The 27,518-nt window shown below is 51.2% G+C and overlaps 2 protein-coding genes and 1 non-coding gene across 4 annotated transcripts in view; 2 read left to right on the top strand and 1 right to left on the bottom strand.

Annotated features, from left to right (window-relative positions):
• Positions 1–313: 313 nt before the first annotated feature.
• RPL32 (ribosomal protein L32) lies at positions 314–5,783 on the top strand. 2 transcript variants are annotated; one of them, XM_045812378.2, is made up of 4 exons: positions 314–426; positions 1,750–1,850; positions 2,684–2,865; positions 5,605–5,783. In XM_045812378.2, exons 2-4 carry the CDS (start codon positions 1,755–1,757, stop codon positions 5,732–5,734), a joined length of 408 nt encoding a protein of 135 aa, XP_045668334.1. In that variant the 5' UTR covers positions 314–426; positions 1,750–1,754; the 3' UTR covers positions 5,735–5,783. The 2 variants fall into 2 exon arrangements, with proteins under 2 accessions (XP_045668334.1, XP_045668335.1); XM_045812379.2 differs by having other exon boundaries at positions 388–488.
• On the top strand, positions 1,543–1,682 carry LOC123802073 (small nucleolar RNA SNORA7). The gene has a single exon (XR_006782422.1). It is a non-coding gene; the product is annotated as a small nucleolar RNA SNORA7 (small nucleolar RNA).
• A 771-nt stretch (positions 5,784–6,554) lies between the features above and the next one.
• CAND2 (cullin associated and neddylation dissociated 2 (putative)) overlaps positions 6,555–27,518 on the bottom strand; it is a 32,668-nt gene continuing 11,704 nt past the window's right edge. Inside the window, exons 5-15 of the mRNA XM_045812376.2 lie at positions 27,099–27,364; positions 25,622–25,727; positions 25,303–25,445; positions 23,222–23,514; positions 21,986–22,127; positions 20,155–21,657; positions 17,803–17,898; positions 14,158–14,327; positions 12,692–12,856; positions 10,775–10,882; positions 6,555–8,698 (exon numbers count right to left, since the gene is read on the bottom strand). Coding sequence (XP_045668332.2) covers positions 8,471–8,698; positions 10,775–10,882; positions 12,692–12,856; positions 14,158–14,327; positions 17,803–17,898; positions 20,155–21,657; positions 21,986–22,127; positions 23,222–23,514; positions 25,303–25,445; positions 25,622–25,727; positions 27,099–27,364 — 3,220 coding nt within the window. The 3' untranslated portion in view covers positions 6,555–8,470. The remainder of the gene's footprint in view (positions 8,699–10,774; positions 10,883–12,691; positions 12,857–14,157; positions 14,328–17,802; positions 17,899–20,154; positions 21,658–21,985; positions 22,128–23,221; positions 23,515–25,302; positions 25,446–25,621; positions 25,728–27,098; positions 27,365–27,518) is intronic.

A 27,518-nucleotide genomic window follows, 5' to 3' on the forward strand; every position in this document is an offset into this window, starting at 1 on the left:
TCCGTTTTGTTCCCTCCTGGCCACTAAGAGGCGCACTTAGTAGCAAAAGAAACGCGGGCGGAAATAATCAAAAAACTGGATTATTCCCCGGCGGAATGGCTTCAATTTCTGGCGGAAGTGTATGTCCCCAACAGGTCTTAGAAGCTCAGAAAGAATTCTAAATATTCTACGTAGTTCCAACAGCAGGTATGAAAAATTCTCAGTACTACTCGCAGATATTAATATCTAGGAAAATAAAGGTATCCTTCGACTTTTTTTTCGGTATTATTTCTCTGAAGTGTCTTTCTTTTCTTTGAAGGACCAAGAACCGGATGCGCTCTTTTTTCCCTGCCAGGACCCAGAGGTTAAGTCCCATCAGCCCTCGCGCGCCACCTTCCCCTCTCTTCCTCGGCGCTGCCTGCGGAGGTGGCAGCCATCTGTTACCGGGTGAGTTTTAATCGTTGGCCATCCGCATCTCTGCGGCCTTCATCTGGTCCCATCGCTTCTCGGTGAGGAGGCTTGCCTTTCCAAGCAGTCGTCTTGTGGGCTTTGTCCTTGTCGGTTGGCTGGAGTACGTACAGGAACAGAGCGGAGCGGCCCGGCCGATGGTGGAGGTTCGCGTCCCAGGGCCACTTGCCCTTCTACGGAGGCCGCCGGGTGTCTCTTTTAGAGTTGCGGACAGCTTGTTGGAGCCCTGGGAGTGAAGGTCGCCGTTCGGGTCTAGACTGAGGGGGCTTGTGGGGGCCGTGGAGCGACCAGAGGTTTCCGGTTTGATGACTGGAATACTCGAATCACCTTGGTCAGTGATGTGTGCCCGCGTGTATTTTCGGTTTCCGCTGACCGGCGCTCCCTCTGCGGTTTCTGGTCTTGGGGTTGCTGCTGCGGCCGGACCACCAAACAAAACAGACCGACCACCGTGCGCTGCGAGTCGATTAGTTCCGTTAACAGGCTGATGGCGGGTCAGGGTCTCTGGGAAGATAAAACTGCGCCCTGTTGAATTCGAGGAAGTAATGTTGCGGGCGGGGGTGCATTCGTTTATCGAACACGACGTTCGCTGAGCACTTAAACCGGGTGCTAGAGAAATAGAGGCGGGAAAGAGACGAGAACAAAAAGTGTGCTGCAGAAGGAAAAAACAGGGTAACCGGGAAGGCCGCTTTGAGGAGGGTTTTGAATTGAGACTCGGATGATCTCAGGTAGAACAGGAAGTTCAGAGGCCCAGAAACATGGTACAAGTACACCGTGGTTTTGTAGGCCTCTTGTGAGGGAATTGCAGAGCAACCGCACTCGGGGAAACACGGCTTTCTCTTCACATCTGCTTGGGTTCAGTCGCTGCAGGCATTCAATGTGCGGTATCATTCCCATTTTACAGGTGAAAGAACTAAGACTCCAGTTCTTGTAGATCACTCAAGTTCTGCATAACTAAAAGGAAATTCGACCATCTGGGGTTTGGGACACTGGAAGTGGGATTTGCTGTCTTGTGCAAGCTGAGAACGTTTGGGGGTCGGTTTGTCTTAGATCAGCTGTTAGCATTCTTCCTTGGCTTTAGTGGGTGAGGTGACCCCTGACCTCCCAGGATCGCGTCTGGAGAGTGGTTAGTATTCTGCCAGCTTCGGAGACGGGAGGGAGAGCAAGCCTGGCAGAGGTACCCATTCCATTCCCAGTTTGCTCAGTAGCTGGTGATTGGAAGACACTCTGCAACAATGTTCAAGCCCTGAGCGGGAAAGCCTCCTTCCAGGACTGCTTGACACCATCTCTGCCTTTTTCTTGAAGGCATCATGGCTGCCCTCAGACCTCTGGTGAAGCCCAAGATCGTTAAAAAGAGGACCAAGAAGTTCATCCGGCACCAATCAGACCGTTATGTCAAAATTAAGGTATGTATGGTCCTGGGATGGAAGTGTTTATTGGGGTGGAGAATGGGCCGTTGGACTTCTGGCATCCCCTGATGAAAAGATCACCTTTGGCAGATGAACCAGTCTCGGTGGTAGAACTCTCTAGAAACCCAGGTCTCCCTGAGTATGCCTTACTGGCATTCAGTCACTTGACTGTAATATAAATTGAAATTTAAATGAGCGCAGAGGGGCGCCTGGGTGGCTCAGTCGTTAAGCACTTGCCTTCGGCTCAGGGCATGATCCCAGAGCCCTGGGATCGAGCCTTATATCGGGCTCCTCAGGCTCCTCCGCTGGGAGCCTGCTTCTCTCCCACTCCCCCACTTGTGTTCCCTCTCCCGCTGGCCGTGTCTCTCCCTGTCAAATAAATAAATAAAATCTTTAAAAAAAAATAAATGATCACAGAGACTTGGCTGTTTTGTCTAGAGGATTGACTCATTTTAGGTGGCCTTAAGACGTTATGAGAGTAGTAGGTTATCCTTATTTTTATGATGAGAAAACATCTTGCGTGCAGTGCTGAAACCCATGCTCTTCACTCTTCATCTTAACTGTATACACAGTCCCCTCACATTTTATCAGTATGTAGTTTGCTTTTCCTTTGTTGAGTGTGGATGTGAGTCTGTATTCCTGGTAGTGAAATGCAGGAGCCCCTATTTTTTTTCCACCAAAAAACAAAAATCTAAAGATGTAGTGAAATACTGTAACCCAAAGACAGCTACTGTTTGACATATTTCCTTTTCACTTGCCCCCCCCTTTTTTCCTCCAAAAGGAAAAGTTATTTATCAGCAAAGACACTAACCCTCCTGTGTTTATTTCAGCGCAACTGGCGGAAACCCAGGGGCATTGACAATAGGGTGCGCAGAAGATTCAAGGGCCAGATCTTGATGCCCAACATTGGTTACGGGAGCAACAAGAAAACAAAGCACATGCTGCCCAGTGGCTTCCGGAAGTTCCTGGTCCACAATGTCAAGGAGCTTGAAGTGCTGCTGATGTGCAACAAGTGAGTTGGGTCCCACCTCTGGGTTCAGGTGTCAGAATTCTGCATCTGGGAGCATTTTTGGTAGGGACTCTAGACTTACACAATGCAATTGGAAGAGTTGTGTATTCTCTCAGGAACGTAAAGAATGCTTGTTGGGGACTTCGAAATGTTTCCTTTGCTGGGGCAGGGTAAGGGAACTTGTCCTGAAAAGTGTAGAGACCCAAGATCTGGAAAGAGAAGGACTTTGCTCAATAATAAAAACACCATGGTATCCTTTGGGCAGTTCTTTGCAGAACGTTGCTTTCTTTATGTGACAGCAGGGGGGACATCAGATATAGCCTCAGACCTAAGGGACACTAAATGCTGTGGCCTCAGGTATCTTCCTTCAGAAAGCGACTGAGGTGGAAAAGAGGAGGAAGACTTGGCCGTCAGAGGATGGCTTACACAAAGTTGTAGAGATGGAAGACTGCGTGGCGGGTTCACAGCATTACTCTGAGAGTTCTGTGAGGGATACTTGTCTGCTTAGGCCGAAACTAGAGCAGTGGGATGAGAAAACATTTCACGTGGGAAGTGATTTAGATGCTTTGAATCTGGATTGGAGGAAGTGGTGCCTTTTTGGTTAAGCAGGGGACCATTTTCTTCCCTTCCTATTAAACAAGCTGAAAACCTGGGGTTCCTAATTAGGACGTGAAAAGGGTGACTAACTGTAGCATCTGTGGGTGCGTGCTTACAAAGATCTTTTAGCTATAGCGATTGTAGACACAAGTAATAGAAATAAACGCAGCCATTAGTCTCATTTTGGTTGCATTTTCTAGGTTGGGAATTTAACTGGGTGTTGGAATGCTGGAAATTTTCCTTAGAAAATCCTTGGGTGAGCATAGGAATTAGGGGTGGTTGCCCAGGGGCGCCTGGGTAGCACAGCGGTTAAGCGTCTGCCTTCGGCTCAGGGCGTGATCCTGGCGTTATGGGATCGAGCCCCACATCAGGCTCCTCTGCTGGGAGCCTGCTTCTTCCTCTCCCACTCCCCCTGCTTGTGTTCCCTCTCTCGCTGGCTGTCTCTATCTCTGTCAAATAAATAAATAAAATCTTTAAAAAAAAAAAGGGGTGGTTGCCCAAACTGCAGTTAGGTGGGTGGAGAATTATGACAGAAGGATGCGGTACCTGTTGTGTAGCAGAAATGCTGCAGTGTAGATGTCGCTGGTTGCCAAAGAGATACTCTTTAAATAGCTTGGCAGTTTGTGTCAGGATCCATAGAAATACTTGAAATCTATGACCTTCAATCCACGAGTTCCATTTTTGGGTGTTGTATCCCTAAATGAAAAGCATTTTGAAACAATTGAACAATTGTTCGATTCAGTTTCAACAACTGAAAATATAATTTGTGAATGGTTAGGAGTACAAGCGCTGGGTGGAGTGTTACATGTATATTTAAAATGATTGTTTTGTGTGGGGAAGATGCCGTAGCAGACCCGAAAGTAAAGATGCTATATATAGTGATTGGTTATTAAATACAGATGTGGACAAGGACTTGCAGTATATTGGGGGGGAAAAAAGATTTCAGCGTTGTAAACAAAGATTGTGGAAACATTTCAAGATAATGCTACTTAGAGCTTGAGTGGACTCCTCTTATAGAAGATAAACATTCTTTGGGTTTGCTTGTCTCACACTGTTAACGCTATTTTGCTAGAGTTCTTAAAAAGAACTTACCTATTTCACTGCCTGATTTAGTCACTCCTTACAGCTTTCTTTCTCTCTTTGCTGAAAGTCCTCCATGGGTAGAGGGTCCTTTCTTTTTTAAGATTTTTATTTTTGGGGCTCCTGGCTGCCTCAGTCGGTAGAGCATGCGACTCTTGATCTTAGGGTCGTGAGTTCAAGCCCTATGTTGGGCTGGGTGTGGAGCTCACTTTAAAAAAAAAAAATCTTTAAAATATTTATTTTTAAGTAAGCTCCATGCCCAGCCCAATATGGGGCTTGAACTCAAGACCCTAAGATCAAGAGTCGCATGCTCTACCGACTGAGCCAGCCAAGGTGCCCTTAAGAGTGTCTCTTTAATCTGCAGTTGATGGTGTCATAAATCACTTCTTCACTGAAATGTGCTCATTAGGCCAGTTTGTTACCAAACTGGGGCCTGGTGCAGCTGTGAGGAATGAGTAGGTTAGAACAGTATCTGGCAGCCAGATACTCAGGAAATACTAGGCATAGCTACTTGCTGGGTGACTTCAGGCAATGTTACTTTGCTATTTGAATTGGTCTGTAGCAAACAAGTAAAATGTTAATTTCTGGGCCAGGAAACCCTTGGCTTAATCAAACTGTTGGATTCTGCTCTTGCTTACTTTGCAGTGTTTAAGAACTTCATGGGCAAGTCCACGCTCCCTGAGACACTGCCCTGTGTTGGGCAGATTGAAAGGATTGGGTGGGGGGACTTTGAACTTGGAATCTGGGACTGAGCCATCCTAGCCCTGTCCATTTCTAAATATCTGACTTGGGAATTCACTTCCGCCTTTAAGGCTCATGGTTTATTTGTAAGAGGTGGCAATACCTGGATTACAAGGCTGCTGTAAGGATTAAATGAGCGGGAACGATGAGCGTGCTGCTGTCGCTGCCGGGGAGTACTTGAAGAGCCTTACTGCTGGTACCGAGGAAATTGTTCATCAGCTTTGCCGGCAGCCTCGTGGCTCTGTGATGTGACCCAAAACTGCCGCGCTCCCCAGGAGTGTGTGTTCCATCTGGCTTGCTCCTTACTAACTGCTTTTCTTCCAGATCTTACTGTGCAGAGATTGCTCACAATGTCTCCTCCAAGAATCGCAAAGCCATTGTGGAAAGAGCAGCCCAGCTAGCAATCAGAGTCACCAATCCCAATGCCAGGCTGCGCAGCGAAGAAAATGAATAGACAGCTTGTTGTGCATGTCATATTTGTGTTAATAAAACCATAAAACTACCATCTGGCATTTCCCTCTTTGGTTTTACTCTTCAGTGTCTTACTCTGACAGTTTGTCATGGAGATTATTCTTTTGCCGATTAATGCTCTGTGGAATCCTCCGTTTGAAAGGGATTTATAAGGGATACTCTGTTCTTAGGGCATAGGCTTCTGGTGCCCATAGCAGTCTTGTTAGCTCCAGTTGGGGCTGGGGAAGAGGGGTTGGAAGAGACTTGGGCTTCAGACCAGGGAAGGTTCTATAAACCTTTGATTTGCAGGACATTGCAGCTCAGAGCAAGTAGTCATCCGTAGCCTCCCTTTGTAAATTTGGCTGACAGTCACTATATGTAGTTCTCGTGAGGATTGAGAAAATGTACATGAAAGAATCCAAATGAATCCTTTACTCCCTTATTTATTTGGTGCTGAAATAGCATCCCATAGCTTCTGAACAAAAACATGACAGGATGACCCACAATTCTCTCTACTGCAAGATCAGCCTTGGATGTCTGAAGATAACTTGTGGTCTCCCTTTTATAGCCCTCCTCCAGCTTGCTGCTTCAGCTAACTTAACAGCAGTTTCTGAAGGTGTGGGATCCTTACATGATCATTGGGCCTCTTGATCGGTACTCAAGATTTAACAAGCTGCCTTTTCAACTACAGCCCTAAACCTTAGGCCGCAAAAGCTAGAATTTAGCTTTGTGGGTTACAGGCATACCTCTGGAGACAGGTTCGGTTTGGTTTGAAACCTCTGATGAAACAAGCGCACTTTCTGGTTTCCGAGTGCATATAAAAGTTAAGTTTATACAACATTTATTATGTGCAATAGCATGTCTAGACAATGTACCTTAATTTAAAAATGAGTTTATTGCAAAAATGCTAAACATCTGAGTTGTAATCTTTGCTGGTGGAGGGTCTTAACCTCCATGTCGATGGCTGCTGACTGATCAGGGTGGTGGCTGCTGAAGGCTGGGGTGGCTGTGGCAATTTCTTAAAATTAAGACCATGAAATTTTCTGCCTTGACCGAGTCAAGAATAATTTCTCTGTAGCATGATACTGCTAGGTAGCACTTCACCCAAAGAGCTTTCAAAATTGGAGTCCATCCCCTCAGACCCTGCCACTGCTTTATCAACTAAGTTGATGTAATGTTCAGTTCTTTGATGTCATTTCAACTAGCTTTAACAGCATCTTCACCAGGAGTAGATTCTATTTCAAATTTTTTGTTCATAAGAAGCAACTCCGTTTTCTCATGAGATGGCAGCAGTTCAGTCACATCGTCAGGCTCCAGCAGTAACATCAACAATCACATCACCATAACAATGAAAAAGTGAACTATTCTGAGAATTAGCAAAGTATGACAGGAAGTGTGCAAATGGTGTTGATAGACTTGGCTCAACACAGGGTTGCCTCATACCTTCGATTTGTAAAAAATGCAATACCTGCAAAGCACAGTAAAGTGAGGCATGTCTACAAGGTTATGATAGCGCTTTTCTAAGAACTGGCCGTGAGTGGCAGTACAGTCATGGGAAATGGCATGAGGTACTCCAGAACAAGACAATTGCTTATAATGTTTTTGTTTTTTCCCTACCAGCCTGGCCAACTGTGCAGAAATACTAGCCTGCTTACAATTTTCTTGGCCTGCTAGCCATGAGTGTATGTCAGTCCCTTGAATTGGATAGGTAAATTACAGGTTGCCTGCCTCCAGTCAAAGCCTAGTCTGAAACATTTGAGATAATTGTTGGTCATGGGTTCATGATTTCTTTAAATTGACTTGGGAAGTATGTTGACGGTGGTCTGCTGAGTAGAGGAAGCGTGCAGAGAAAAAGTAACACGGGGATCTGTCCTTTATTAACCTGGGATAGCAAAGAAAATTCTTTAGCCTATTGCTTAATATTTCTGTGTCTTCAATACTAAAAACTAGAAACAACATGTTCAAAATCTTCCTCAAAAGGACACAAACCAACTGGTGGGTGACATGAAAGGTGGTCTGTACTTTCTTTGTGCTTATTTCCCAGTGGGCTACATAAGAGTTTTGAAATTAGGGAGGGAAAAAAAAAAACAAACCTCAAAACATTAGATCTAATTCCCTCTCCTGACCACCTCCCCCTTCAAAAAACCAAATTTCAGATTCATTACTGCCAATTAGAAAGTAAAGCATTTTGAATTCTAAAACGTGAATAGCTCAGAGAAGTAGCTTGAGTTTTTAAGATGCCCAGCTGAAGCACTAATGTTTGGCCTATCAGATCAAGTCAAGTGGAAAGTGGGAGAGGTGTGAGTGACAGATCTGGGACACTGGTGGGCAGGAAGGCCAGCTAGCTGCCTCCTAATCTTCTGCAGCTGTGAGCACAAGACTATTTCTAACACTACTTAGTCCTTTGTGAGGCAGGGACTCCCCGAGTGTGAAGTCACACATCCATGTTTATCCGTGTTTGTGCAGAAGGGCTTGGAAAATGTCCATGCCCTGTTTCTTTGAACGACTGTCCTGAGTTAAAGGGCCCAACTGTTGGCAGCCTTGCAGCTCCTGCTGGGGGCCTCGAGTTGGGGTCCCTGGAGAAGGCACTGTAAGCCCCCGACCAGGAGCAGGAGGGCCCCCAGTGAGATGAGGAGAGGGCAAAAGTAGAGGCCTGTGGCGGGCAGGGGTACGGTGAGGTGTTGGGCTTGGGTAGGCCCCCTTCTCTTGAGTAAGGGCCCACCTGGGGGCTGGGAGAGGACTAGCTGAGCTCCATTGAGTCTGTGCTGGGGGCTGATGCAGAATCCTTCTGGATGCTTTCAAAGAGGGCAGCAAGTTCGGGGTTGGATCGGATTTGGGAAGAGAAGTCAGCCATGATGGGGCTTTTCCCTACTTCCGGGATGGTCAGCAGGGCGGCCACTGCCCTCATGGCAGAGCGTTTCAGCTCGTCTTGCTTCTCAAATTCCTGCTTCACAGAACCGGCTTTGACCTAAAGTAGGAAACAAGGAGCCATCCTTTATTGAACCTAGCCCCGTGCCACAGCCACCTCACTGGTCTCTGGATTCCTCTCAACCACCTGTAATCCTTCCCCGTTTAAATCACAGCACACCCCCCTACTTCTGTCTCTGTGGTCCCAGCCTCCTGAGGTTTCTTCTGCACTTTTACCCCAGTGGGATTCCCCAGAGGGGGATTCTTTGTCATTCAAATCAACTTCAAGGTCACCTAGGGGGCCTCTGACCAACCAGTCTAAACTGCCCACCTTTCTTTTCATTAATAATTGAACGGTGACAAACGCTGTGAAGTGTTCAGTTAATTATCTCCTTCCCTCGACAGGAGGATTCAGCCTATCTTTTCTTATTGTGCTTAAAACAGGCTCTTGGTACCATATGACTTAAATCAATGACTGGGTCACCACGACAGTCACCTAGCTGGCCTCGACCCCCCTGCAAGCTATTCTGTGCAGGCAGCTGCACAGGAAACCCCCCAAATGCCTTGCCTGCCTTGTTTCTTCATCCCCCCACCCTCTCCCAGTTAGAGAATCTCAGAATTGCCCCACTCCTTATGGAATAAAGTCCAAATTCCTCTCGAGGCCCCGACTTAGCCCAAAGACTCTTCGCCCTGAAGAGTCCAGTGTAGAGGGTAAGAGCTTGGCATTGGGGTTGGACAGTCTTGGGTTCGAAGGCTCTGCCCTGTAAGCGCTGAGGTCATCACTGTGAGCTGCACTTCCCTTACTATATCGAAGATCCTCCTTTCCAGAGAGTTGCTTTGAGGGTTAAATGGCTTAACACAGGTCCATAGCCCCTGCTCTGAAACCCTTGGGGCCAGGTGTGCTCTTGGAATTCAGGATTTTGGGGGGTTTTAGAAAGGGGATAGTGTGCAGACAACATGGTACAATATCCTGTAATCAAATACAGGAATATTTCCCCTACTAAATGAAAAATGAAAGAATATTATGAGTGTCACATGGAGAAATAAAAGTCATAAACAGCCTCAGGCCAGTTCAAGTCAAGTTTTGTTGCCAAACAAGTTCCAGAGTTTTATAGGTGTCAGTGGATGAGGGACTGTGGACATGGACGCGCTAAGTTCTCATCTCCGTGCCCAACAAACAGCACCCTCTGTGCAGCCAGACTGAGTGGCCTATGTGTGGGCCTCAGATCAAAGCTCCTCTTGGTATCTGGGCTGAGTGAAGGGGGGTCTGCAGCCCTTCCCCGTGAACTGGGATCTTTCTCCATGCCGAATGGCTCAAAGAAAATTAGAAATGATCTGGCCACTGAAACGGTCAAGACTGCAAGGGCCCTGCAGAACCACTGTTTCCTTTGACTTCATACCCGGCATATGTTAAAAATGGAAACTTACAAGGCAGGTTTCTATCTATTAAGAAATGACCAATTTTATCTGTTTAATCCACAGAAGATTTTATTTTATTGGAAAAGGTTTTGCTATTTGAAAATCACTGTTCTATGGGTATCTCTCTTCTTTAAGCTACAATCTGAAATCTTTTTGGTTAATTCCTACCCTTTCAAAACCCAAATTAGTTCTTTCAGTCACCAGGTAATTACTGGATACCCCCTGGGTGTTCCAGGCTCTGTTCCCAACACTGCAGCTTTCCCCCAGGCCTCCTGCTCCAGATCCCTCCCCTGGATCCTTGAGGCACTCCGCTGAGCAGCCACTCTGCCCTGTATCAATCAACTAATCAATGGTTTTATCTTTCCAGGAGTCTGACTCAATTTTCCAATTAGGATGTGGGAGTAGGGAACCCACCACGTTCAACGTTGTATCCCTAGTACCTTGCAACAAGGCCTGGCACCCAGGAAATGTTTAATGAATGAAAGAAAGAGCCGGGTTAGAATCCCAGCTCTGCAATTTCCTAGCTGGGTAGCCTAGGTCCATAACTTCACCTCTCTGAGTCTCTGTTCCCCCATGTATACAATAGTGACAATAAGAAGTACTTTCTAGGATGACGACAATGGTTAAATAAAGCACCTCATACACCACCTATAAATGGTAACTATGAACAACACGCAGGTGTGCCCAGGGCTAAGTGGGGTGGGGGGAGGGGGGGTACCTTGGCGGTGCAGGTGGCCCTGAGTGGCTCGATGAGCCGGTCCACTCTCTGCAGAACGGGTGCAGGACACAGGGTAGCCAGTCGGGCGAGCATGATGAAGGTCAGCATCTGCCCAGGAGGAAGGAGACAGAGTTCACGGTGAAATGGCCCAGGACCGAAAGGGGCAGAGCCCAGGGAAGATCAGAGACTCTGGTACCAACACCTGGCACTCAGGTCCAAACTCTAGCACTAATTCCCGCCGGGGCCCTGCCAGAGTCTCTCCGGCTCCGGGCCTCAGTCTTCTTATCTATAAACTGTGAATGGCGATGGCTACCATGCCAACTACACCCGGCTGACCTGAGGAGGATCAGATCAGAAGAGGCGCCAGGGAGGTGGCGATTCTCCAGCTCAGATGCTCACAGGGCCAGGCAGATACTGCCCATGAGTGAAGAGGGCCGGGGGGCAACCGGGAAGGAGTAAGAGGCCCACACTCCAGATAGCCGCTCTCAGCTCCAGCCAATTGTGACTGTGGGAATGTGGCCCAGAGCGGATGGCCTGTTTTCAAAAGAAACTTTGATTTTCATGGAAGATCTCTCAACTTTGAAATGTTGGCACCCAGTTTAAAAAAAACAACCTACTGTGTGAGCTAACTAAGCACAGCTACAGGCCTGGATGCAGCCTGCAGGAGATTAATGGAGGCCTCTCAGGAAAATGGTCAAGTTCCCACAGGCGTTCCACAGCATGAAGGATAGTTGTCCGGATTCTTTGTGCCCTACTCACCCCACCAGCTGTCTACCCTGCCCTGAGTCCCCCACAGCCCATGGCAAAGGAGGGGGACCGGGGCCAGAGCAGCAAAGAGGATAGCACTACACAGCACAAGCTGGTACCCAGGGCTCCTCGCCTTCCCAGCTGGTGCCCTTGAACTCTGGTCTCTCCCCTGTAAAGTGGACATCATAAACCTACCATCCAAGGATAGGGCACAGACTCAACAAGATGACGCTGGGGGCTCAATCGATGTCATACCCACCCTCCTCAACACCAAGAGGAGCCCGGACATTGGGGTCCAAATGGTGCACTGATGCCCAGGCCCCGTCCTGTGCTCCCGGGAGAGCAGACAAGAGGACAGTGGGGCCAGAATGGGTGAGAACAGGAAAGCCTGGAAAGCCAGGGAAAAGGCCTGTAAAAACAACTGGCTTTTATCAGTCGACAGTGGGTCTTGGCCGTCTCTCACATCAGTGCAAAGGGACCTGGCTCCCTCTTCTTAATGCGGCTAGCAGTCCATGACCACAGGTACCCAGGTTACTGAGTCAGCTTCTGACGGGTGGACATTCAGGAAGCCGCCAGCTTTCTCCAACCTCCCTCCGCCGACCACAGAGCTTTGAAGAACAATCTTGAACATAAAAACTCCGAACACATTTTTAAGAGTAACTCCAGAGACTGTTCATGGAGACAGAACTGCTAGGTCAAAGGTGTGTCAAAGAATTCTAAATGTTTCTAGTTACTGCTAAACCATCCTCCAAAGAGCTCACCCAGTGTAGACTCCCACCAAACGTGTTTGAGAGCCTGGCTCTTTTTCTTATTGAAAAAGAACAATGCAGGGGCATCTGGGTGGCTCAGTCGGCTAAGCATCTACCTTCAGCTCAGGTCCTGATCTCAGGGTCCCAAGATCGGGCTCCCACATTGGCTCCCTGCTCAGTGGAGAGCCTGCTTCTCCCTCTCCCTTTGCTGCTCTCTGCTTATGCTAAGAGCATATGCTTATGCTCTCTCTCTCTAATAAATAAATAAAATCTTAAAAAAAAAAAAAAAAGAACAATGCAGTTATCTTCATGGGGGTACCTGGGGTGGAGAGTAGGGGACAAACAAGTAGTGGGCCCCAGCGGTTCTCGCCTGTCCCCTTGGTACAGGGTGGGCACGGGCCTGGCAGGGGACCCGTCCTACCCGGATATCGTAGTGATCCTTCAGGCCGTCCTCCACGTGGTTCAGGAACTCGCAGATGTCCAGCCGGCCCAGGCAGCTCTCAAGCAGCGAGTACATGCACTCAAAGGCTGCCTTCCGCACGTCCAGCCCGTCGTCCACCGTGTGCTTAAAGGGCCCCATCTCCACCTGCAGAATGGAAGGATGACCTCAGGGTTACGGGATGTGACTCTAGGGTGTACGAACACTTCCCTTAGTCCCTGCTGCACACCCCACCTCCCTTGTTCAGTACTGTGTTCTGTCCCCAAATTAAGCCTCGTACTCTCAAGTCTCTGGCCTTTGCTCAGCCTGCAATGCCCTTTGATGATAACAGTAACAGGGGCGCCTGGGTGGCTCAGTCGGTTTTAAGTGTCCGACTCCTGGTTTCAGCTCAGGTCATGATCTCATGGTTGTGGGATAGAGCCCTGCGTCAGGCTCTATACTGAGCGTGGAGTCTGCTTCAGATTCTCTCTCCCTCCACTTGCTCACACCCTCTCTCCCTCTCTCTCTCTCTCAAATAAATAAAATCTTTAAAAAAAACAGTAACGGTAATTATTATGGTCTATGGAGCAGTGATAATGTGCCAGCCACTGTGCTGAGTGCTTGACAAATGAAATTTTACTCAAGAATCACAACAGCCCTAGGGAGACAGCGTTACTATCAACCCCATTTAACATATGAGGAAACTGAGGCTCAGAGAGGTTAATCAACTTGCCCAAGAACATACATCTAGTCAGTGGCTGAACTAGAGTTAAAAACCCAGGTCTCTGAAGCTTTTAACCACAAGGCTCTGTTCCTCATGGTAAACTCCTTCTCACCCCTCAAAACCCCACTTAAATGCCCCCTCTTTTGGGAAACTTCCTGAACCCCTCTAAACATAGTCACTTCCTCCTCAGCAATGCCAGGTGGTTCAGACCTTTTTACTATATTATGTGATGACAGCTATTAAGTCACCTTTAATCTCTGCCCCTTAAATCCTTACTTAAGGATTTAAATAGGTCAAATAACCGGCAGAACGGGTGTCTCTGTCCTTGGGGAGGCCAGGAGCTCCCTGGCGGCAGACACCATGTCTGGTCCAGCTCTGATCCTGGCACTCTGACACAGGGCTGGCACGCAGTGAACACCCGCCGAATGCTGAGTGATAATACGAAGCACCAACGCTTCCTGAGGCCGACGGTGGGCCGGGAGCAGTTCTGAGCACCTGCAGGACATAACTCATTGACTCTCCTCAGCAACGCTCTGAGGCAGACACAAGTTATTTTCCTCAGTTTGCCCAAGAAGAGAAACTGAGGCTCTGAGCAGATTAAATGGTCCTGGGCCCACGTGCCCAGGGTCACACAACTGGGAAGTGGAGAAGCAGGACTTGACCCAGGCCACAGGCGACCCGAATCCTTGCCACAGCCCCACCAGTCAGGCCCAGGGCTCCCTGCTCTGTCCCTCACCGGCCTTACCTCTCGGATGAGGTCCCTGCGAATCTTCGTCTCCTGGTAGAGGAGGGGCAGGATGTCATCCAGCAGGTCCCGGACCAGCGAGGGCTTGTTGTGCACAGCTGAGTTGAAGAAAGCCAGAGTGGCCCGGCGCACGTTCAGGTCTGGATCCTGCAGGCTCTCCATAAACTCTCCTGACGGAAAGAGGAGAAGCGGTGTGAGGGATGGCTCGGCCAAGACACAGACCACCTCCACCCCCTACCTCGGTTCTCTGCTTCATGTGAGCTGGGCGGACCTGGCTGAATGGGGGCAAACATGTTCTGAGCATCTACTTTTTTACCAGGCACAACGAGTCCTCAGAGCCCAGACAGGAATGTGAACTAGAGTCTGGCATGGGTTCAAATCCACATTCCACTATTTCCTAACTAGGGGACCTTGATAGCCTCAATGTCTTCATCTATAAAATGGGAGTAACAGCAGTACCTATAGTGTAAGACTGTTTTTAAGATTTAAAATGTAGTGATGTAAGATATATATATATATATAAATTTTTATTATACATATTATGTATTTATATAATTTAAATATATATATAATATATAAATACACAGCAGAGGGCCTGGCACAGAGCAAGGATTCTATAAATGGTAACTGGATATTATTATAGATAAGGCTCTTGAAGATCAGAGAGGTGAAGAAACTTACACATTCACACAGCACTTCTCTTGAGTATACCTTTTTATATAGCTCAGATTTTTTAATAACAATGTTCTACGTGCTCTGTAAATAAATAAAATCAAGAATGAGGGGACTCCCTAAAAAAAGCACAAAAACCAACAAAACCCCTAACTATATTTCAAATGATTAACATAACCAGCAGGTTATGAAAGAGTAAAACAACTATCCAAGTAACTTAGAAAGCAGTTTGACTAGATGCCCTCAGGCTAAAGACAAAAAGCCCCATAGACAAATACGGACTTTTCACAGATATAAAGGTTAGCAATTCTCGGTCTCCTTTCTGTGTATTCCAGAATAAATCTTATAGATAGTGGGAGCTGGTTTTCTAGCCCCTGTACGAGAAGGGTATGGAACGGGAAGGAAGGAGGCTAGGAGGAGCCCTGCAGTGCTGGACTGGAGAGAAGGTAACTCACGTACATGCGTGTCTGTCTGTGTACACACACTCGTAAGCCCAAATACTCCCCAGTTCTGTCTGCCGAGAGGGCCTCGCAGCAACAGCACCCCAGGAGCAATGTGCACACCCAGTGTCCAGATCTTAGATTCTAAGTACCATTATCTCGTCAAAGGAATCAGGGCTCCCTGGAGAAATGGCTGGTTCCTGAGCTGGGGCAGGAAAGGCTCAAGGTGAGTCCAGAGCATCTTATTGCCAAAAAGTAAGGATATGTTCAAAGGATGATGGAAACATGTCAACAGAACACTGGAACCTGCCTGAAGGGCCCCCCACTGGCCACGTCCGAGACCAGCTTGAGAATCAAATGAATGAAGACAGCGATAAATTATAATTCACTGAATGAAACAGGAGTCAAGAGTCTATAATGACGTGAGTAAATAAATAAGTGGGGGAGAAGGAAACATTCTTTCAGAGAACAGAAGGCAAACTAACAAATACGAAAGGAACGCTGGAATTGAAAGTCACTATTTGGCAACTGTCAGAAGTCACTGAAGCAGGAAAGAAACCACAATGGATGCACAACGCAGTGGGCAGAAATCTGATGAAGGGACACCTGGGGGGCTCAGTCAGTTAAGTGTCTGCCTTCTGCTCAGGTCATGATCTCAGGGTCCTGGGCTCGAGCTCCACGTTGGGCTCCCTGCTCAGCAGGGAGTCTGTTTCTCCCTCTCACTCTGCTTCTCCCCCTGCTTGTTCTCGCTCTCAAATAAATAAATAAAATCTTTAAAAAAAAAAAAAAAGAAATTTAATGAAGAGAAAGACATTTCCACAGACTCAAAAATACTTACTCATTCCAAAGGAAAAAGTAATTTTAAAGATTTTACTTTTTTGAGAGAGAAGTAGGGGAGGGGCAGAGGGAATGGAAGAGAGTCCCAAGCAGACTCCACACTGAGCATGGAGCCCAATGTGGGTCTCGATCCCACGACCCCAGGATCACAACCAGAGCCAAAACCAAGAATCAGTCACGCAACCGACTGTGCTACACAGGTGCTCCAGGAAAAAGTAACTTTAGAGTGAAGAAAACTGGAAGTCTCCATCTTAACCAGGTGATCAGAGTTACCCTCACCAATCACGCAGCAAACTGCCATCATATGCCTCCCAATATGACGCAGTGGGAAGAACATAAAGTCTCCCAGCAGAGGGATGCTTGGGTGGCTCAGTCAGCCTTTGGCTCAGGTCATGATCCCAGGGTTCTGGGATCGAGTCCCACATCGGGCTCCCTGCTCAGTGCGGAGCCTGCTTCTCCCTCTCCCTCTGCCTGCCGCTCTCCCTGCTTGTGCTCACGCTCTGACAAATAAATAAATTAAAAATCTTTTAAAAAAAAATCAATGATTAAAAAAAAGTGTCCCAGCGAAGCAGGATTCAAACTGAGAGCTGGCAACCTCTGGCTCTGGTAGTTCCTAGACCCCCCACTCTGAGAACACAGCTGGCAAGACCTGCTCCCCTCTGAGCCTCTGCTTCCTCGTCTTTAAGATGTGGCCAGTCCCACACACCATGTAGGGAGCCGTGAGAATGAACCATGGTGAGCTACATTAAAGGACCTAGTTTTGTATCTGATACACAGTGAGAGCTTGAAAACTGGTGCGAACATACAACAAGAACCAAACACCCAGGCACGGGTCCCCAGGGCTGCCAGCCACGGGCAGCTGAGACAAGATGAGGAAAATCGGGACCGGCAGCAGTGTGTGCCCCCTGCGCCAGGGGATGGGACGAAGTTGCTGCTGGTACCGCTATGGCCTCTGGTCGTGTTCTCCAACCCCGAGCGTGGCCACGTCTGCGGACCCCTGGTCTCACACAACAGCGCCCCGGCAAGTGCGGATCAGCACCCCCGTTTTACAGGTGGTGATGAGATGATCTGTCCACGCTCACACAGCCAGAGAGTAGCGGAGCCTGGCTGTCAACCCAAGACTCCACACTCCACTTGGCTGCCTGGAGGAGGAGGGCCAGACTCCAGTGTGGTCCAGTGACAGGCCTGCAGGCTGGGAGCTTTGAATGTCTGCCTTCTCTAGGAAGAGCCTGGTCCTGCAGAGCCCCAAGAGAGGGCTCACCAATGAAGGCTCCTTGGGCTCCTCAGACAGGGGATGAGCTGGGGAGCCGCACTCCCCATCTCCAGTGCAGTCCTACCCAGCTTGCTGCCTGCTGAGGCCAATGCGTGTGAGAGACTGGTGGTTTTCCACTTGTAAGGTACCACAGGGTACCTTCCCCTCAGTAACAGATAGGGTCTCTGAAATAAACTTAGAACCTTACCCCCGTTCTACAGAGGAGGAAACTGAGGCTCAGAGGTGAAGGGGCATGCTAGGCTCACCCAGCATTCAGTGCCAGCACAGGGATTTGAACCCAGGCCCTGCTGCCCATTATGGGAGTGAGGTAGCTGCCTGGGTCTCCAACGCCCCTTGGCTCATGTGTAAGAAAAATCAGCCCAGACTCAAAGGCTGGGAGGGGGGCCTGAATGGGGCCAGGGGCAGAAGGAAGGGAGTACTCACCAATGAGGCTCTTCAGGAGGGGGTCAATAGGATGGGGCTGGTCAGAGATGAGGAACTTGACCGCAGTAATAACTGTGCTCCGGGTGTGTGGCCGACCTGCAGGACGGGAAGCAACAGCTTGGTGAGGGGCAGGGCGGATCCTGGACACTCACAGCTTGCAAGGCGCCAAGGCTCTCTGCCTCCCTGCAACACAGAACTGGACCCTCCCCATTCAAAACACCCATCTCTGGTGACGTCAATGCTCTCATTTCCCTTGGCAGCCTAAAATTCATCCCTAAATTCTCCCTGCTGTGGCTGACAGGAAAACTGCCAGTTCTCAGGTAACTGACCCTGAAGAATGCAAACAGGGAACCAAGAACCCAAGACAGTGGTCAATCCACAGCCCAGAGAAAGACCTTTGCTCAGGTCTTAGGGCTGTGTTCTATTTTTCAGATGCATTATCTCAATTAATCCTCAGGATGGTCCTGTTAATTAATAAATGGTAAGATAAATCAAAATGTTTCATAAAAATTACTAATCTCTATTTTACAGATCAGGAAAAAGACCCAGAGAGGTTAGGTTCACCTCTAAGGTCACACAGCAGATCCAAAATTCAATGGCTGATTCTGAGCCCTGGCTGGGCCCTCCTCCTCAGCCTGCATCCTCCAGGCAGGGGGCAGGTATGCTCCAGGCAAGCTGAAGGCCAAGGGGATTCCAACAAATTCAGAACACCCGCAAACCTTGGTAACAGAGAAGTCACTTACTTTTACTTTTCTGCATGCTGAGTAGAGAAGGTAAAGAAAGGGAAGGAAATATACCTCCCATTATGGTGAAGGAAACAAACCGGAGCTCCTCGCTCCTCTCCTCCCCCAGCATACAACAGTGATGGGTTAAGGTTGTTTCCATCAGTAGACTTTACATTCGACACTCAGGGAAAAAGTTTACGTTTTGGTGCCAGGGTGTGAATAAGGGAAAGAGTTGGTGACTTTAGACTTGCAGCTTCTTCCCTCTTACTCTCTCCTTCCTGACTGGCTCCTGAGAAGATTCGGGGTGGCTGATGAAGATATGGACAACAGGACAGGACGAAGTGAATTTAAAATGAGGAAAATGATGGGGCACTTGGGTAGCACTGTTGGTTAAGAGTCCAACTCTTGGTTTCAGCTCAGGTCACTACCTCAGGGTCGTGGGATCGAGCCCCGCCGTCGGGCTCCCTGCTCAGTGGGAAGTCTGCTTAAAATTCTCCCTCTACTTCTCCCTCCGTGCACACACGCTCTCTCTCTAAAAAATAGACCTTTTTAAAAAAATCTACTAAAAAATAAAATGAAAAAAAAAATGAGGCCGAGGAAGAATATAGGCAGGGAAGTGAGAGGAAGATTAGAGTGAGGGCAGGGAGAGCCAACCGGGAAGTCCCACACACTTGCTAGAAGCAGGCCACGAATTTGGCTCCAAGCTTCCAGGCAGCTAAAAAGGAAATGTGACCGGCTAGCTGGCTCGACAGAGTGTGCAGGAGGCAGAAACCAATCAGAGCTTGGAAATGGCAGAGCAGCTCCTCATCCCAAGACTCTGGCCTCTCAAGGTTCCTCGTGAAGAGCCCTGAGTGTTACAGGCAATGTCCTCGGTATGTTCTTCCTGTCCACACAGTGGTGGTGCGGGCCGCAGGGCTGCTGCCTCCAACCCAGCATCCCAGTAAGGCCTTAACTGTAATCACTAACAGCAATGATAGCAGTTACTCACTTAGCATTGATGACATACCAGGTACTATGTACCCAGCACTTTGCCTCCATTCTGTCAGTGAATACACGCACTGACCCTATCAGGGGCCAGCCTGACCAGCTCAAGGTCTGGAGGCCTTTCACTTGCCCAAGTGCCCCACAGTCCCACCTGTCTGCTTTCTTCCTCCCTGAGCTTCGGAATGTCTTGGCATGCCCTTGTCTGACCAACCAAAACCTGCCCCTGGTTTTTGCCAGACCCTCCCCAAACCCCAGGGGGTATGGCACCCAGTCGTGGTCTACATGGACATTTGCTCCTGGCTCCAACTAGCCCGAGACAGCTGCATTCCCTGCAGGCAGAGAACTGCTTTCATTAACTTCCGCCCAGAGCATGAGGCCCCGGTCCACACCAAGGAGCACGAAAGTGGCATCATGCAAGGCTTATTTTTTGAGGGGATATATTAAGAATTCTCTCTCCTGCATCCCAGAGAGACCCCAGGAGGAGGCCACAAGTCTCTGGAAACACTGTGTTTTTAAAGACTCCTCTGTCCACACTGTGACTCTCCGACCCAGTCGCTTGAATTAGCTCACTCTGAGTGGGCCGCTTAGAGGCAAACTGCCCACTTCCGATCTGGACTGCCTTCGCCCACACCTGCGCCCCTACCTGCAGCAAGCTGCTTCCGGAATCGGGGCAGAAGGAATGGAGGGTTCACGAGGACCAGCTTGCCGATGCACTCAGCCACCACCCCCCGGGTGCCCTCCTCGGCGCCCTCACAGCGCTGGAAGAGCAGGGTCCAGATGTCCTCGGCATAGGGCTTCAGGCTGTCGGGCTGGGCAGCCCCCAGGGCCTCCCTGAGCGAGTGCAGCAGCAGGTACTGCCGCCGGGGCTCAGCCTCGATCTGCCCCAGAAGGAAGGGCAGGAAGTCGGGCAGGTTCCCGGCGCCCACGCGGCCCAGCGCATAGGACGCGGCCGCCCTCACGTCCTCACTGGGTGACCCCAAGGCTTCCAGGAGCACTGCCTTCAGCTCCCGCTGGGGGCCTGGCCCAGCCACCTGGCCCACCTCAGCCAGCGATAGGAACGCCAGGACCTTGACCCCTGTGCTTGAGTGGGGTGACCTGGCATCGCAGACCAGGCGGTTTGCCGTGCCTGCCGCCTTCTGGGGACAGGCGGCCGCGAGGGCTGCCACACACCGAGCCAGAGAGTGGAACACCTGCTTGTGCAAGCCTGGCCCACCATCCGCAGCCTGGTCATAAACAGGTGCCGTGAGCATGCGGATGAGCTCCTCGTAGTCCACGCACGGGGGGCGGGTCCCCACCAGGGCCTGCAGGAAGCCTTCAGCAGCCGCTAGCACGCTGGCGGGCAACAGGGGTGAGCGCAGCAACCGCAGCAGCTCTGAGAGCACGGGGCCACTGACCTTGGCCAAAGAGGCCGGCTGGGCCTGGGTCACTGTGGAAAGGAAGTCCACGGCCAGCTGGGCCACGTGCATGTCACTCTCACTGACCAGGGCAGGCAGCTCGGCCAGCACAGCCTGCACGGCAGTTGGCGGGAGGCTAAGTCCCTGGCTCTGGGCCAGGGCGTCCAGGGCAGCCAGCGTGGCCAGCCGCAGTGCCCGCTGGTTCTTTCGCAGGAACGAGGCCAGAATGGGCAGTGCCTCCGCCACGATAGGCTGCAGGTCAAGCTGCAACGGGGACACGGCCACCAGCGTCAGCGCCTTGACAGCAGGCAGCCGGGTGATCTCATTCCGCAGGCGGTCCAGGAGGAGCAAGAGTGACGGCCCTAGGTCATCCCCGAGCCGGTCACCCAGGTGAGCCACAAGGTGGCCCATGCAGGCGATGGCGCGCTCCTTCACTTCCTGGTCCAGGTCAGTGGCACGGAGCCGTGCCAGGGTGGCCGCAGACATCTCTCCAACATATGGTTCGGGATCCAGTGTCCGAGGCCTGTCCAGGGGCCACAGGGCCCGCACCAGCTCCTGGAGCACCAGCAAGGCCTCGGCCGCGATCTTGTAGAAAGGGTCAGCTACGCAGGCCATCACAGGTGGCAAGAGAGTAGGCAGGTGTGAGTGAAAGGCTGCGGCTGGCTCTGTGCCCAGCAACCCCTGTAGGAAGGCCAGGGCGTCCATCCGGATAGTGGAAGAGCTGGAACGGTCCACCAGAGAGAAGACAATGCCTGTGGGGTGGGTGCAAAGGTTATGGGGCCACAGGCAGGCCCTGGATATGGGAGTGGAGCACCTGCAGGCATCTGAGCTAGACCCAGACCCCAAGGCTCTTAGGCTGCAGATTCTGAAAGGTCAGGGCTTGGCCAGGGCTGAGGGATGCAAGGCCAGGAAACCCCTCCGAAACCAGGAAGTAGGGCCTGTACCCCGGCTTTGTTCTCACTGCTGGCAGTGGGGAGCCACCGTAGGTGGCTGAGCAGGGGTACCCACGGGGATTGAGGCCTGGGGTCTGGGTTCTGGAAGAGCACAGGACAGCAGATACCTGGCTGCAGTCCATCCTACCTGCTACCAGCACGGGCATGTGCTCTGCCAGGCTGCCGGGGAGGACACCCGCCAGCTCGGTGAGGAGGCTGAAGCAGCCCTGGCGAGCCCTGACGCTCCGATCCTTAAGCTGCCGCTGCAGGGCCTTGATCACAAGAGGCACCTGTGGGCAGTTTGAAGGAGACCAGTGACCACCCAGGAAACCTGGCTGTCCCTTCCAGTACTGGGGGGCTTTGCCCAGGCACATGCCCATGGAGGACCCCGGTGCGGGAGGATGGCTTCATCCCCAGCTTTCCATCACACACTCCATAACAGGCACCTGAGTCCGCACGCAGACCCTTGGCGGTGGCTACTCTTTCTGGGCCTTCTTTACAGATGGGGAACAGGTCAGAGAGATGAAGTGACTTGCTCCAGGTCACCCAAGGCAGTCTGGCTCTCACCCCTACACCCCATGAGGGGAACGGAGGCCCCTTTCCATTCCCCGCCTAGCTTTTCTCCCCAGATGAGCCCAGCTGTTCCCTGAGCTTCAGATGCCAGTGAGGCAAAGGCTCCCAGATCTACATCTCCAACGTCAGACTCATTCGTGGGTAAGCCGCTGGCCGGACCTCTCCACGTGGGCATCCAAGGACCTCCCCCATAAATGTCCAGAACAGAACTCTAGATATTCCCTTCACCACGTCAAGGAGCGGCAGTTCATGCTTTAGCCGGAACCTCGCACTCACATGACACCTTCCTGTCCCTCACCCTCCAATCCAATCCGTCAGCGAGACCCAAAAACTACCCCTCCAGTCTGACTAGTCCTCTTTCCCCTACTCCCAGCCCACAGCACCATCCCTTCCACTCGCACAACTACAACGGCTTCCGGCCGGCCTCCAGAGGCTACTCTTTCCCGCCCTGTGGGTCCATTCCCCACACAGCAGCCAGAGCGAGCTCCTTCAAACAGGAATGGGATCCTGTAACTCCTGTGGCTTTTAGGCCCTTAGAATAAAACGGAAACTCCTTCTCAGGGGGCCAGAAGCCCTATTTGTGCTGTCTGTCTGCCGTTAGCCTGTGTGGTCCAGGGGCCAGTGTGTCACCTGCCATCCTCCCCGCTGGGCCTCAGCACCTAACACAGGGCCAGGCAGAGTCTGGGCTCAGGGCGCACACTTCAGTGGGTGGACAGATGGTGGGGCAGCGGAAGGATGGGAAGGCGGATGGCTGGGAGGGTGAGTCACGAGTCGAGGAACGGGGATGGGAGACAGGAGGAGGCATGCTCACCTGGCCGCGCAGCGCGTGGAGGTTGCTGCCTGTTTGGGTGGGCTCCTCCATGGACTCCAGCCACCCCTTCGGGGGTCGCGTCTGCCGCAGCAGCACAATGTAAGCCCCGAAGACATCAGCCTTGACATTCTCCTCACGCTCCCTGAAGCGGTGGATGAGCGCAGGTGCCAGGGTGCCGTGGAAGTCGGGCAGCAGGTCAGGCCGAGAGCCAATCAAGGCTGCCATGCACTTGGCGGCGGCCCGACGCACCTTCCAGCTCATGTCATCGTCATCACTGTATTCGTCCTCACTCTCTGGGGCAGGAACAGGACACCCATGGAGCCAGCGCACTGCAGCCTGGCCCCACCCAGGCTGTCTCCCAGGATGGGAGCCAAGCCTGTTTCAACTTTTGATGACTATTTATAGGCTATTAGGAATGTTACCTGCCATTTAATGAACACCTACTATGTGCTAGAGGTAATGCCAAGCACCTCAGATCCACAACCTCATTTGAGCCTCACAACTACCTTGTGAGACAGGGACTATTTTCCCTCTGTAGAGATGTGGAAACTGGGGGGAATGGCTCACCCCAAGTTACATGAGCAGGGATATAGCTGCAATTAGACCAGGATCCTCCCTTTGCCTCCAGCCGTTCCTGTTTTGCCTGTATCAGGGACAAAACTAATTTCCAAGCCATTACTGAGGATTCCAGAGAATCCATTTGGGGCACAAAATCTATCCTTTGATCAGAATTGATTGTGTGATGTTTCACTTATTAGGATTCCAGAAAGGAAACATGACAGGCCTCCCCCTGGCCTCCTCCCTCCCTCCACCCCCAGTGTCTCAAGTCCTCATTCTGGCTTCCAAGCAGGACTATACTAACAAGGAAAAGCTGTGTTTGCGTGGCTTTCTACTCTCCAAGCTCCCCTGAGAGGACAGAGCTCATCAGGTCTTCACCACACCTCAGGAATGAGGATGTCTTGAGCTCCATTTGATAGATGACAAGAATAAAGCTCAGAGAGGGTGAAACTCTCCTGAGGACACACAGCTAAGAAACAGGCCCACGGGGCTGAGATTCAGGCCCACGGGGCCCACGCATACACCTGGGAAGATGCACATGAAGCTAAGAGGGGCGTGGACCGAACTAGGGACACCACCAGGTGCGGACCCAGAGGCCAGTGTGTTGCTTCTAGCCATGCCACTCTGTAGATGACTCGGGCTTTCAGAGCACTGGCGTCTGGGGAAGCCATAGTGGGCCACGTGGATGGTCCCAGGGCTGTGTCCTGTCGCCAGAGCAGATGTCGTCTGATGGATTGTGATTTGTTACCTCCACCCTATGCCACCCAGGAAGAAAACATCCATAGCTCCAGGCTACTGACAAGAAAATGCCCATTCTCCCTGACTTGGCATTCGAGGCCCCAACACGCCTGTCCAATCTCATCTCCCACCATCCCATCTTATTCTCAGTACCCCACCAGGACCTAAGTCCCTCTCCTCCATCAATGCTCTGCTTCTAGGGCCCAGGGCCATCAGTCTGAGTGACAGGTAGGACCACGGGCACAGAAGGAAGGAAGCCACTGCATCCATTCTCCATCCAGGTATCTCTCTCCCTGTTAGTACGTATCACACCATTATTAGAGCTTCACTCTGCTGGGTTAAAGCACTGGCTCTTGAAAGCCATTACTAAGCAGGCATAGAGATGGCAGCATAGAGGTGGGGGCTCCAAGTCCCAGTTTGGCCACTTCCTAGCTGTGTTACCTCAGGCAAATCCCTTCTCTAAGTCTGGGTTTCCTTGTCTGAAATATGAGGATAATAACAAGCACCTGGTTTTCTAGAGTTATTGGAAGGAGCGTGAAATGAGAATGCTCAGGACACCAGTAGATGTTCAATAAATGACAGCAATTACCACTATCATTACCCTGATCTATGCACAGGGTGGGGACCTTGGGGAACCCAGATCACGGAGGGGAAGGCTGGAGACTGAGGAAGACTGAAGATCAGGATGGGGGTGCGAGATGTGTCTTTGGCTGGGGGTGGGTGGTATCCCAGGAAAGCTGCACCCATTTCCACCTTCCCACCCCAGTGACAAGTTGGCCACCCACCTTGCTCACTGAATTCATTATCTTCCGTCTCCATCTGCTCCTCATCCCCATCGCTGTCATAGTTATAGTTCGGGTCGTGCTTCATGTACTGGAGGCAGAGGCTGGTCACGTTGGGCACGTGAGGACCCATCTCCTTGGGGCACCTGTGGGGCAGGATGGGTGAGGCTCTGCTGGACAGGCAGGAGAGGGTAGGGGGCGAGCCCAGTGGTGAGTCCTGAGATCTCACTGCTTTGAAGCCAGCATCCTGCCCCACCCCTTCCCCACCGACTTTCCAAAGAAACCCTGGGCCCCCATCTCCTGGCACCCACACTGCACCTACTTCCTCAGGAAAGCCTCAAAGGCCTGGAGGCAGGACTCCCGGAGCTCATCGTCATCCAGGTTGCAGAACTCCTCCACCAGGGGCACCAGGCGGTCCAGGTGGGCCCCTACAGGGCCAGGTGTGTCACTGAGGGCAGGCCAGACCCTTTCCCAGCCTCCCTCAGCCCACAGCGCTCAGCCTGTCCCTGCACTTGAGCCCTGACCACAGCAAACTCAATTTGGTGGCTTCAGAGTCAAGCAGATGTCAAGGTTCTAGCTTTATCTCTGCCACCTATGAGCTATGCGACCTTGGACACAACACACTTCTCTGACCATAGTCTACTCATCTTTCTAGGAGAGGTAACAATGCCAACCAGGCAGAGATCTGGGTGAGGATTAATGACACGGTGCACATTAAAGAGCTCCGCCTGGCACAGGGTAGGCACTAAAGTAGCATCTGTCCTTAAACTGTTACTCATGTCCTCATCTTCTTTCCTGCACTAGGTTGTGGCCCCGGATGGGAAACATGGAAATGCACCAGGCAAGGGCACCTCTTGGTGCTTTAAAGGGTTCTGTCATAGCCCTTCTCCAGTCACAGGCTTCCCCATTTTCCTGCCCAACTGACCATGAACCCTAGTCTGGTCCTGTGCAGGCTCCCTCGTGCGTTCATACTCCTGAGAGTGACTAACAGGTGGCTGTTGTTTGAGGGGGGATGAGGACAGAGCATTGACTTTGGGGTGGGGTCCCCCTGTGTGTTCGTAAAATCCCTTACAGTGAGAGAGCCAGAGTGGAAAGAGGGGCAGACCATGGCCAACTCTGCCCACGCTGCCTTGTTCTAGCCCAGAACTCCAAGGTGCTTGAAAATAAATTCAAACCTGACTACAGGATTCCATTTCTATAAAATTCATCCCTGGTGACAGAAAGCACATCGGTGCTTGCCTGGAGTGGGGCAAGGGGAGGGATGGACTGCAAAAGGGCAAAAGGATACTTTTGGGGGGTGATGGAAATATTCTGCATCTTGATTGAGGTAGTAGTTTCACAGCCGTACACAAAGGTCAAAACACACTTAACTGCGTACTTTAAGTCACGCAATTTATTATATGTACATTATGCCCCAATAAAACTTTTTTAAAATTCAGACTTGGCTTCTGGGTTGTTATTAAAGTATACCTGTCAAAGTAGGAGGATAGAACACACGGTATTTTAAGTTTGGTGGCATGATTTATAATTACCCGAGAGCCTCAGCAGAGGTAGGTCAGGCTCAGAAGCACGTGGAGCTCAGGTTCCACCCACTGCCCTTCAAGCTCCGCCTCCCGCTTTCAGGCGTGTCAGCCACTCCCCCTTACCTGGGAGGTGGCTGACACTCATGCCCCACCCCTCTCCCCCCAGCACCAATCTGCCTCGGCCACGCCCCCTCACCTAAGAGGCAGCCCGCCCCAGGCTCGGCAGCCCCTCCCCGCCTCGGCCCCGCCCCTTGCAGAGGGGCTGCACCCCCTTACCGAGGCGGTGGCCTGCCTGCCGGCCGACGCTACCCAGACATTGGATCAGAGTGCGTATGGCGGCGGGGCTGGCGGGTGCGTGCGGCCCGGGCAGCCGATCCAGCAGGTGGTCCGCGAGCTCCACGAAGAGGTCTGTGCTACAGGCGGCCGCCAGGTGGCCCAGTGCCCCGACGGCCCGCTTGCGCACGGCCAGGCGTGGGCTGCTCAGCTGCGGCAGCAGACAGTGCAGGAGGCTGGCATGGAAGGCACCCAGAGGGGCACCCAGCCTGGGGAGTCGGAGGGGATGTCGGACGGGGCCCACCCAGCGGGCAGCCTGGGCCAGGCACCTCTCCTCTCCCCATCCTCTCCAGGCCTCCTCCCCAGAATTATGACAACCCAATGGCCCTTGGTAAATGGAAAGGTGCCCTGCAACTGTGTGGA

Source organism: Ursus americanus, chromosome 14, assembly GCF_024610735.1.
Source record: "Ursus americanus isolate L20-20 chromosome 14, mUrsAme1.1.p, whole genome shotgun sequence".
NCBI classification, from domain to species: Eukaryota; Metazoa; Chordata; class Mammalia; order Carnivora; family Ursidae; genus Ursus; species Ursus americanus.

Bases quoted from the DNA above. Each gene is read 5' to 3' on its own strand.
- RPL32 (XM_045812378.2), top strand. From the start codon at position 1,755: ATGGCTGCCCTCAGACCTCTGGTGAAGCCCAAGATCGTTAAAAAGAGG. The intron at 1,851-2,683 runs GTATGTATGGTC...TGTTTATTTCAG, and splicing joins ACCGTTATGTCAAAATTAAG to CGCAACTGGCGGAAACCCAG. The intron at 2,866-5,604 runs GTGAGTTGGGTC...CTTTTCTTCCAG, and splicing joins GTGCTGCTGATGTGCAACAA to ATCTTACTGTGCAGAGATTG.